This window comes from Callospermophilus lateralis, chromosome 1 (assembly GCF_048772815.1).
Source record: "Callospermophilus lateralis isolate mCalLat2 chromosome 1, mCalLat2.hap1, whole genome shotgun sequence".
Classification (NCBI taxonomy): Eukaryota; Metazoa; Chordata; class Mammalia; order Rodentia; family Sciuridae; genus Callospermophilus; species Callospermophilus lateralis.
The window spans coordinates 214,792,188-214,803,927 of NC_135305.1; the positions used below are offsets into that span (position 1 = coordinate 214,792,188).

Consider the following 11,740-nt stretch of genomic DNA (forward strand, 5'->3'; position numbering starts at 1 on the left):
TGAATGACGCCTCTGCAGTGAGAGTCACGGAAGTGGGGGTGGTAGATAGTTAGGGTGGCTCAAAACAGACTTGAAATGAGAATCTGGTGGTGGCCAAGGGATCCTTTTTGATGACAATGGTAGTCATTGCTGGCTATTAACTTTATGTATCCACATTCGAAGAAGTTCTTTTTTCTATTTTTCTAGCACTTAGGAAATCACTGCAGAGATCAGAAGTTACAGAGTCCCTGCACTTTTTAAGGACAGCCATGGGGATAAGGAACTTCAGTTTCCAGCCAGTTCTGTACCCAAAGGCTGCTATGGAGTGATTTGGGTTGGGTAGGGCTGCAGGTGGAAAGATTTGGGTGAGAGTTTCAAAGGGTCTTTTGAGCTGAAAATTTAGCTGTTGTAGAGCACATGCCCATGAAGGAGGTCCTGGATTCTATACCCAGCTCAGGGCTGGGGAGGAGGTGTTGAAAAAGTGTTTGAGTGGGCTGGGGATGTGGCTCAAGCTGGCCTGGCATGCCTGCGGCCAGGGTTCGATCCTCAGCACCACATACAAACAAAGATGTTGTGCCTTCCAAAACTGAAAAATAAATATTAAAATTTTCCAAAAAAAAAATGTTTGAGGGGACTTCAGGGGGAGGGGGATGTATGTTCTAGACCCTTTTGAGGATTTCTGAAAAAAAGAAAACCTGAGTCCAAAAATCCGTTTTGCCTTTTATGACCTTGGCATGTGGTCTACATTGTCCCCAAGAGTTTCTTCTGTCAGATGACACAGGTGCCTGTGCCTAGCATGGTGACTAGCACATATTATGTACTCAATAAAAATTCAATCAAAAGAACAGAAGTTATGGATAGACATGCTGCATGACAGGGAATTAAGTCAGAGGGTCTTCCCACTCCCATGAACTAAGGACAGATTTTTGCATGGGGTCAAAGGGCAGCCTTGCTATCCCCAGCCATGAATGACTAGAAATCCAGACCCGGTTTTCCCTCTGCCTTTCCACGATCGGCTTGAATGACTCGCTGCCTAGACCTGGGGGACTAAAGCTGCTGGTCCTGCAATGGCCCAGGCAAAATCAAGACCTGAATTTTCTGGCCACGGAGCTCAGGGACAGACCTGGTTAACTTGATCTTGGAAGGTAAGCCCCTGGGAGATCTTTACCACCCGAAAAAGTCCTCAAACCCAGCCTCATTTGCTAGCGCCCGCAAACATTCTAGAGCCAAAGAAAGGGCAAACTGGAGCTGCGGAATTCAGATCTTTGTCGTCAATGAAGACAGAGTTGCAAAGTCGCTCTGCGGAGCGGATGCTGCTTCTCCCTGAGATTAATGAATGGATGGCGCTATGGACGAGGGAGGCATTCGAACTCGCGAAGCTGTTCGTAAGTCTGATCCCAACACACTCAGCAGACCCTTGGGCGCTCAGCGGTGGTGGGACATCCTAAGAAGGTGTACCCGTGAGTGTGAGTGTATCCAGGCACCGAAATAGTTAACTCTACCAGATGGAATAAGGAGGGGGCAGCCTTCCAGCGAGGGTCGTCAGACCAAGTGCACGTGTGGGTTGGGTGGGTGGGTGAGTGGAAGGATGCAGGGCTGGGGGAGGGGTCTTGCGCGGGAAACAGAAGTCCCGCGTGGCGCTGAGCCAATGGAAGTCAGAGCCGGCTCCGAGGGCGGGGACATATCACATGCAGGCCCCGCCCCTTTCCTCCCATTTCCGAGGGACCCGACGGCGCCGACCCAACTTCGCTGCTGCAGCACTTGATCTAACTTTGCTGCAGCTCCCTCCCTTTTCTCAGAACCTATTTTCCTAACCTAGCCCTGGAAGGAGGATGGAACCCATGAGGAGGATTTTTGAGAGGCCTAGGCTCCAGATCTGGCCATATGAGCTCACTTTGAAAGCAAATCAACTTTCCAACCTGTCTGGCTTCACTATCACCCAGACACCCGGGAAGTTCTTTCTGCCTTCTAATCCTCACTTTTCCTGCCACATTGACTGATCAGCTCCCTTTAGTCTCCGACCTTGGGAATGATGGACAACTCCCAGGTGAAGACTTGAATCTTCCCCTTGTTTCCCTAAGGTCCAGACTGAAGATGGAACTTGAGTCTGGGCCATACTTGGCTTTATCTAAATTCAAGAGTAGCAATCGTGAGGCTGATCTCTAAGAAGGCTCAGAAGGGCCAGACCCCAAGGCTTTGCCTTGGAGCAAATTTAAGGAACCATACTCACATCAAACCTCCCTATTAACTCCTCAGAAGCACAAGCCCAAGACAAGAGCAGAGGATCCTTCTCAGCTTCAGAATCCCTACCTACATTTGAAGTGGGAGCTCCTGACATCTGGATTTGCCCCCGCCATCCCTTCACTCCACAACCCTCAGTGTCCCACTCCGTGCAGTGGACCCACGCCTCCTGCGCCTGCGCAGCCTGGAGACCAGCATCCTCTAAGGCTGCAAGGAGCTAAAAATCGCTCCCGCCCACCTACAAGCTGGGCTGGACTTGAGGATCTCGGTCGTGGGGAGGGGTGTTGTAGTGGAGGGTGGTGGAATGAAGAGTGGGGATGCTGCCTAGGTGCCGGTCCAATTAGGGCAGTAGGAAGAATCCTGGTGGCCACCTAGGTCCATTGAGGGTGTGGGTCCCACGCCTCCGAAAAGGCTCCTGAGGTGGTGAGGGGCGAGGCCACCGCACAAACATGTTTACGGCTGCTGCAGCGCCGGTGGCCCCGAGGGGCGCGAGCCCTGGGGCAATAACTTTGCTAGGAGCCCCCACACCCCCAGACTGGCTAGACTCCAGGAGGATGACTTCCACCCCATGCCCCTCCCCCGCCCGCGGTCCAGGTGCCCCTCTGGCCGGCCTCGAGGGGGAGCGCTAGGCTTCGCCCCTTCCATCAGCTCCCTGGATCTCCGGGCGGCGCCTGAGGGGCGGGTCCCCAGCGCAGCGGGACGCGCGGCCACCGCGTTCCCTGCTGGTAGCTTCCCCAGGCGGTGGGAGGGGGTGCGCGGTCAACCCAGGCGCAAGTTCTCCTACCTGACCCCGCCCCAGGGCGCCGACCCCTTCCCCTCGACCCGGGCCCGGGCTGCCGCGTACCTGCAGCCTCCGGCGGCGGATCAGGCCCGAATCGTCCATGGCGGCGGCGGCGGCTTCGGCCCCGGGGAGGGAGGAGGGAGGCGGCGGCGGCGGCGGGAGGAGGGAGGAGGGAGGGAGAAGCCGCGGGGACCGCGGCGGCGGCGGTGGCTGAGGGGGGGTGGCGGGGGCGGAGCGAAGTGGGGCGGGCCCGCGCCGTCACTGCGTCTGGGCGCCCGAGCCTGGCCTCGGCCACCGCTGCCCGCGTTGGGAGGAGGAAGGGGCGGAGGGGGAGGTGGAGCCTCCAGATGTCCCCAAGGGAGCCTTGCTACCGAGAGACCCCCATAGAGACACCCCAAGAGAGAGACATTCTCATGCAGGGAACACCCCAAGGGAGGCATTCTCTCTGAGATGTATTTCCTCTGCGGACATCCCCCGCCCCCCGAGATTCCCTCGGGGAGACATTCCCACGGGGAGTTAGTGTCTGCGGGGATGCCCTCTCCAATCAAGAACAGTCCCTCACCCTGAAAATCAATCCTAAGAGAGATGTTGTCTGAAAGGTGATGCTTCATCTCAAAGCGCATCCCTTCCCGAAGAGGATCCCATGGGTGACATCATGTGGGAACTCTGGGGAGGATATCCCCAATGAGAGCCCCCTGAAAACCATATTCTCTATGGGAAATTGTCCCTATCCATGAGATACTCACATCCAAGACATTCACAGCCAAGAAATACATTCTTACAGAGTGACATTTTCACTAAGGAGACTCATCCTTGCGGGAGATGTCCCCACAAAAAAGGGGGCACATATACCCCTTTCCCCGCCTCTCCCAGGCAGACCTTCCTCAGGGACCCTGCGGTGTCTCTAGCGTCCCTTCCCTCACGGTCAGGATTAAGGAGTCAGGCCAGGTCGGGCTATATTTAAAAGAGCGATTATCTAGTACTTGGGGAGGGGGGCTGTTGAGGAGATTTTCACTCCTGTCCCCTGGTGTCCACACAGCTGAGGCCAAATAGGCCATGCTTACTGGGGCTGCAGAGGAGAGTGTCTGAATCCTCCCCACTCCAAGTTTTGGCAGTGGGCACAGACTGGAGAATGGCTTCCCGAGTGTCAACCTGTAACTGGTCCCAAGGTCCTGGAGGGCACGGCCGTCGGGAGAGAGCGACCCCTGCCGGACAATGGGGATGACAGCGAAGTCTGGGTCTGGGTGTTTCCCGGGAGCTTGTCTCCTCATCTCCAGCTTTGACCTGCATTATCTGTCTCTACCTCTCCGTTAGTCGGCATGTTTGTGCAGCCATCTCTCAGAGTTCGAGTTCATTGCTTGCATCTGTCTTTGTCTGTGGCCTGGACTCTGCTCCTGTCTGCGTCCGCAGGAGCTCTCCGTGGTGCTGGTCTCACGCGCATTCCTGTCCGCGGTGCTGAAATCCGAGCTCAGAGTGGGGAACTGAGGTCAGGGAAGAGGAAGGGGTGTGGAGGGTCTGGCACGAGGCACAGCCCAAAGAGTGGATAGATCTGGCCCACAAATAGCTCCGTCCACCTTGAAATTAGCCAGGGAAGGCTAGGTCCTGCAGGTCTTGGTTGATGAGGCCTCCAGGACATCATCAAATGAGACTCGTGGTGTCTACTGACATTCTACTCAACACTTGAGTGTTGAAAACCTACTGTGTGGGGCTGGAGATGTGGCTCAAGTGGTAGCGCGCTCGCCTGGCATGCGTGCGGCCCGGGTTCGATCCTCAGCACCACATGCAAACAAAGATGTTGTGTCTGCCAATAACTTACTAACTAAATAAATAAATATTTAAAAAAAAAAAACTACTGTGTGTCAGACAGTATTTTTAAATCTGGGGATATAGATGAAGAAACCCTGCCTTACTCTGAGGTGAGAGGGAGACAGATTTGTAACTGTGGTCATTGCTCACAGAAATACACACATGCACCCTGCAAACACACAGGAGCACAAACATAACAAAACAGACCCACACACAACACACATAGACACACATGCACATACTACAAACACACTCAGCTAATACAGACACATGTGAATATACTCTGCAAACACATAATACACTTATAAATATTCTCAGCACTCACACACACACAAAAGTGCATATTTCCATGCACTCTGCACACATACACCACAAACACAGACCTACGCATTCTGCACACACAGAAACACATACTCAGTTAACACAGACTCATATAAAAAAACATATGTACACATTTGCAAACATGCACTCAGCAGACACAGATGCACACAAACATACACACATAAACTCACACTCTGCAAACATACAAACATTCTTGGGAAACAGATATACACACACTCATCAAATGCAAGCAACACATTCAAGTACACTCACACGATTCCAAAACTAAGGGATACCAAGTGCACAAACTCTCATCCAAAGACAGACACATTATTCTCCTAACATAACACACACATACATACATACACACACACACATGTGCATGCGTGTTACAGGGCTATATTCCCTGTATGACTCTCCATAAGATATTAACTCTAGGAATGCTGAGATTTTCATTTTGTGTTCACTGCTGCATCCCCAGGACATAGCATACAGTAAGTGCTCAATAAAGGTTTGTCATTGGGTGCAATGGTGCAAACCTGCATCCCAGCTACTCAGGAGGCTGAGACATAAGAATCACATTTAAGGTCAGTCTCAGCAACTTAGCAAGACCCTGTCTCAAGATTTTATTGAGATTTAAGGGCTGGGAATGTAGCTCAGCAATAGAGCACTTGCCTAGCATGTGTGAGGGCATGAGTTGAATTCTCAGCACTGAAAAAAAAAATTTAAGTGTTGGGGATGTAGCTCAGGGGTAGGTCACCCTGGGTTCATCTCCAGAACCAGCAAAATAAATAAATGAATAAATGGGTGAATTGAGAGAATGTTCCTAAGGAATGCACATTTACAGAAACTGCAGGAGCATACACAAGCACACACAAACATTTTCAGATACAGACACACACTCTGTTCACTATGACAACACTGCCTTGTTCATGTATGGCCAAAGTTCATGGTCGGCAACCTTTCTCCACTAATTTACCCACAACACTTTTCCAGGGACACCTCCCTCTACACCCTCTACATTCTTTCTCCCACATTTGCTATGACGCTTATCTTCAACGGCACATGCTCGATTTAGGACATTCACAAACCTCCTTACCCAGATTCTGAACACACACACACTCAACCACGAGACACACAAATACACACCCACGCACATACACACAAATGAGGCTTACAGGTGCATTGAACATACACGGTCCGCACGAACGCACTCTCATGTCTCTCACACACAGACACTGTCCCAAACATATAGATACAGAGCTTATGTCACAAACTCAACATAAGGGCAGAGCACGGGTACATACATACATTCTTCCTGTCCAGGGCTTTCAGCCAGAGTGGGGGCGGGACTGTGGGAGGTCCTGCCCCTGTGCAAGCCACGCCCCTTTCAGCAATCACTGTTTTCCGGACTTGATCCTGAGGTGTCTCAGCAACCCCTAGATCCCAGTCTTGCTGCTAACAGGTGAGGGGCAGGGTGGCAGGCAGACAGGAAGGGACTGGACTTGTGTCCACTTGTCCTAAGCTTTCCCTGCGTTGGAGTTTGAGGACTCTAGCGGCAGAACCCCAGCCTTGCCACAGATAAGCTTGGTGCCAAAGGACCGGCCCTGGGCAGCAGCACCTAAGCTGATTGTGAGCCGAGGGAAGGTGACCGTGAGAAGGGCCAGCGGAAGGGCAGGAGGAGGATGAACAGAAGAGAAGGAAGAATGACTGGGCAGGAGAGGGCTGGAAGGGCTGGGGGTGTCCTCTTGCCTCGGAGGAAAGTGGGGGTGGCTGAGGGTCAACAGGATGGCAGATATGCTGGATGCATTTTAAGCTGGTGGGGAGGTGACACCTGGCCCTGAAGGGATGGAAGGGATATGGGTCTGATGGAAGGGACTTCTGGGTCAGAGACAGGACCTGACCCCCCACCAGCCCCTCTCAGTATTTGAAGGTCCTTCCTCGATCATTACCCAGCCTCCTTAATAGCTGCCCATCCCCCATGCTACCTGGCACTGCTTCCTGGGTGTTCATCTGAGGGTGCCACTCTGAGGTCCTAGAAAGTGATGGCCAAACTCACCCTTCACCTCAACTGATTCTTCTCTCAGGTGGACATGGCCTGCAGGAGCCACATCCAGCCCAGTGACCTGGCCTGCACCATGCAACTGGCCCTGGCATGGATCATATTGGGGGCTTGTGGAGGGAGCCACCAATTCCAAGCTAGGTCCCAGGGACACCTTGGGCTTGCATCGAATCTGGGCACAAACCAAGTGCAACGGGCAGGTGAGCACCTCAGACCATGCCTAATCCCCAACACCCAGGAGCCCCCTCTCCACCAGGGCAATGCCAGAATTTTCTTATGAGAAGAGCATAGGGTGACTTTGAGGGCGCTAGCTGGTGTTAGTGATGAAGAATGATGGTTAAGAGAACAGACTCTAGGTGTTAGAATGCCTGGGTTCAAATCCCAAATCTGCCAGTTCATGGCTGTGTGACCCTGGTCACTTCAGTTAACCTCTCTGGGCTTCACATGGACCACTAAAATGGGAGAGGGTGTCAGATCTACAGAACCACCTTATAGAAGTGATGTGAAGGTTAAGCATGTGAGCATTTGTATCACTTCAGGCATATGACAAATAATAAACTGATTATTGTAAGTGATATATGATCATTTCTACTTGAAGCTTCATTTACATCCCAAGAGAAGTTATCTTTTTTAAAAATTTATTTTTAGTATTTATTTTCTAATTGTAGTTGAACACAATACCTTTATTTTATTTATTTATTTTATGTGGTGCTAAGGATCGAACCCAGTGCCTCACACGTGCAGGCCAGCGGTCTATCGCTGAGCCACAACCCCAGTGCCCCCCCCAAGTTATTTTTACTTAAGTTCTTTCCTTCCTTCCTATCTTCCTTCCTTCCTTCCTTCCTTCCTTCCTTCCTTCCTTCCTTCCTTCCTTCCTTCCCTCCCGTACCAGGGATTGAACTCAGGGCACTCAACCACTGAGCCACATTCTCAGCCCTATTTTGTATTTTATATAGAGACAGGGTTTCACTGAGTTGCATAGCGCTTCGCCATTGCTGAGGCTGGCTTTGAACTCGCGATCCTCCTGCCTCAGCCTCCTGAACCGCTGGGATTACAGGCGTCCACCACGGTCTCTGCCTACTTAAATTTTGTGTTTAGGAGAAGTGATGCAATCCTGGTCTTCTTTGTTTAGGGGATCTTCAGGCCTCAGGTCCCCAACCTTACATGATGATCCAAGACCCTGACTCACAGGCGTTCCCGCTGCCAGAACCTTGTTGTCCTTCAGAGATGGACACCCCAGAGACATCAGGTCCTGGGATCTTCCCACCGCGCTGCGGGACGCCGAGCTCCGGGTGAGTGCCGCGCCCCCTAGCGTTTCCTCGTGAACTCTGCCTAGATGCCCCTGCCGGGGCCAGATCCCACCCCTCTTCCGCCGCGCGCATCCTGCCCCATCCCTTCCTGTCTCTCCCAATGTCCAGATGCGAATCCTTCCTGGGACACCTCCAACGCGCGCTCCGCAATCGCTTCCACCTGCTGCTGTTGGGGGTACGCCGGGCGCCGCCGCTCTGCAAGGAGCTCTGCCAGAACTGGTAGGAGAGGCGGGGCATTGGGGGCGGGGCCTATTGTTTGGGCAGGACATAGGACCAGGTTGGCGTGTCTTGGGTTTGGAGAGGCATGATGCGCCCCTAACTGGACCAAAGTCTAAAGGATGAGGCCTAGTGCTTAGAGTCAGGCAGAAAGAGGCTAAGCCTATGGCTTCTCTGGTTTTTAAGATGGCTATGGGTCATGGCCTCTGATGGACCTGGAGTTTTTTAGGGGCAGTATCTCCTGATTGAAAAGGATGGGAACTAGAGGGGCTGGCTGGAGCAGAGGGTCTGAGGTCTGCAGAGATGAAGGCAGTTGTAACATGGCTCTGGGTATGTGCACCAAAAGATGATAAATTACGGGGCCAGGCGGTTGGGGATGTAGCTCAGGGGAAGAGCGCCTACTTAGCAATGGCAGGTTCCTGGGTTCAATCCCCAGTATAGCTAAATAAATAAAGGAGGTTCATTAGAAAAATAAATAATAAAGGAAGGAAGGCAGTCTGGGGGGGCGGGGAATGAGGCGTTAAGGGCGTGGTCCAAAGAGGCAGGGTCTGGATCTGAGCGAGGTGCTTGGATAGGCTTGGAGCGCGCAACATTACCAGCTGCGGCTGCGAAGCCTTGACCCACCTTCTCTGCACACATCGCCTCCAGGTTCGCCACCTGCGAAGCTGATATTACTTGTGGTCGAACTTGGCTGTGGCCCTCAGAAAATAGAAGCTGCGAGGGTCGCTGCCGCACTTACGGGCAGGTGAGCGAGAGGCAGAGGGCCAGAGGGAGTCTGCAGTCCTACCTTAATGTGCCTAGATCCTGGAGTCCGGACTGGCCTTTGCAAGGACCCTGCTCCCACCCTTCCCCCTTTTCAGCCTCCCCTCCATACTGGGATGTGCCCATGGCCTCCCAAGAGCCCAGACTCTGGGCTGGCCAGCAGTCCGCCCTGGAGGAGTCAGAGACCCACTTATCCACTTCAAGGTCCCCACGTACCCCAGCCTCAAGGAAACGTCCAGATCATCCTTCCCCAAAGTCTCACCTCTGACCACACCGCCCCCAGCAGATCTGGACTCTGCTCACTCAAGCGCCACTTTCTTCCTAGACTTTTGCTGACGGAGTGGATCTTTGTCGCTCGGTTCTGGGTCACATCCTACCGGTGGCAGCTCCTGGCTCCCGTCATTGCCTCAACATCTCCATCTCATTATTGCCGCGTCCTAGACCCGGACGTTGGGCCCGAGAAACTATCTCCCAGCGCTCCCGCCGCCGTCGCACCGGGATTCTGGACGCTGGGGGCAGCGGGAGTGGCAGTGGAAGCGGCAGCGGCCCCTAGCGGGCGCCCGGCCTTCAAAAAAAGAGGCGCCCCTTCCCTAGGCAAGGCCCCCTCCCTGCCTCCTAATACCCAGAGTCCTGACCCTCCTTCCCTGGGGCTCCCAGAAGGGTCCCCCTTCAGGTTATCCGAGAAACGAAACGACCCAACTCCAACTAATTTTACCCTCTCCTTCTGAAATAAAACTTCCCGCTAGAGCACGTGGTACGGCTCCTTCTTGGGGAAACAGAGACTTGCCTCAAAGTGACAGGATTTTTGTTTTTTGTACTGGGGATTGAATTCAGGGACAATTAACCACTAAGCCACACCCCCAGCCCCCGCCTGTTTTTTTTGTGTTTTCTTTATAGACAGAGTATGAGTTGCTGAGGGCCTTGCTAACTTGCTGAGGCTGGCTTTGAACTAGGATCCTCCTGCCTCGGCCTTCTTAGCTGTTGGGATTACAGGCGTGTGCCACCGCTCCTGGCATGTGTCCAAATTCTAATCCTCAGGACCTACAGCTAGCAGCTGATTGACACTAGAGTGTAACTGACAACAGCCTCTATCCTGGATTGCTGTTACAACTCTGAATACCCAGGTGTCACGGATGGGCATAGGAGGGCACAAGGGGAGCTGACAAGGACAAGAGGTGTGCCCTCCACTGTGTGCTGCCAGGCCTGCCAAGAAGCCCCCTGACATTTATGGACAAGAACGATTCATGGTCTTCCCTTCTGAGCAAGCAGACCCCACAGTGTCTGGCAATCCCCTCCTCCATATCCCAGCTCCTGCCTAGGGAGAGGAACTAGACACAGGTTGGGATTTCTGCAGTGAACATCACTCCTGCCCCAGGATTGAACCCAGGGGTGCTTAACCACAGAGCCCCAGCCCCACCCTTTTTAAATTTTCTTAGTTGTAGATGAACACAATACCTTTATTTTTATGTGTACTGAGGATCAAACCCAATACCTCATCTGTGCTAGTCGAGCACTACCACTGAGCCACATCCCCAGCCCTTTTATTTTTGAGAAAACGTCTCATTAAGTTGCTGAGGGTATTGCTAAACTCTGAGGCTGGCCTCAAACTTTCAATCCTCCTGGCTCAGCCTCTGAGTCACTGAGATTACAGGCACGATCTGCCACAACCAGCTGTGAACATTACTCCTATCCCCAAGCCCTAGGAGAACCCATTTCCCCACTTGTTAAAAAAGGGAGTAATGTTCCTTTCAGATGTTCACCAGAGCAAGGTTAACAGAGGCCTACTGTGTGCCAGGTGATACACTTAAGACACTTCAGGCCTATTCCCTGTCCTCAGGGAAGACTAGAGTAACAAACAGAAGTGTCCCATTGTGGGGTAGCAAGCAGGCCTCTTTCAGCTGTGAGTCAAATTCAGTTGAAAGTGCCCTCAAGACAAAACAGTGGTGTCAGTGCAGGAGGCCAGGCTGAGGATGGCAAATTCGAGGCCAGCCTCAACAACTTCGTGAGACTGTCTCAAAAAGACTATGAATGTAACTCAGTGGTACCCCAGTGCCAAAAACACTGGTAGGCTTCAGGAATAGCTATCTATATCCAGGTGCTTAAATGATGGTTTTCCTGCTCTCCTCTGGACAGGATCTCTTCATAGTAGGCTAAGATAAACTGTGCCGTGCGCCATTAGCTTATTTTGGGTTATGGGTTGGTGCCTGATGTTGGGGTTTGGTTCCACCGGAACCCATGAACTGGAAATGGGCAAGGAGCAGC

The 11,740-nt window shown here is 52.6% G+C and overlaps 1 protein-coding gene across 2 annotated transcripts; it reads left to right on the forward strand.

Annotated features, from left to right (window-relative positions):
• The first annotated feature begins 2,252 nt into the window (after positions 1-2,252).
• On the forward strand, positions 2,253-10,031 carry Rtbdn (retbindin). 2 transcript variants are annotated; one of them, XM_076847940.1, is made up of 6 exons: positions 2,253-2,304; positions 7,208-7,390; positions 8,398-8,482; positions 8,609-8,719; positions 9,365-9,461; positions 9,804-10,031. In XM_076847940.1, the coding sequence occupies exons 2-6, from the start codon at positions 7,222-7,224 to the stop codon at positions 10,029-10,031; spliced, it is 690 nt and encodes a 229-aa protein (XP_076704055.1). In that variant the 5' UTR covers positions 2,253-2,304; positions 7,208-7,221. The 2 variants fall into 2 exon arrangements, with proteins under 2 accessions (XP_076704055.1, XP_076704049.1); XM_076847934.1 differs by lacking the exon at positions 2,253-2,304 and having other exon boundaries at positions 7,222-7,390; positions 8,416-8,482.
• Positions 10,032-11,740: the final 1,709 nt, after the last annotated feature.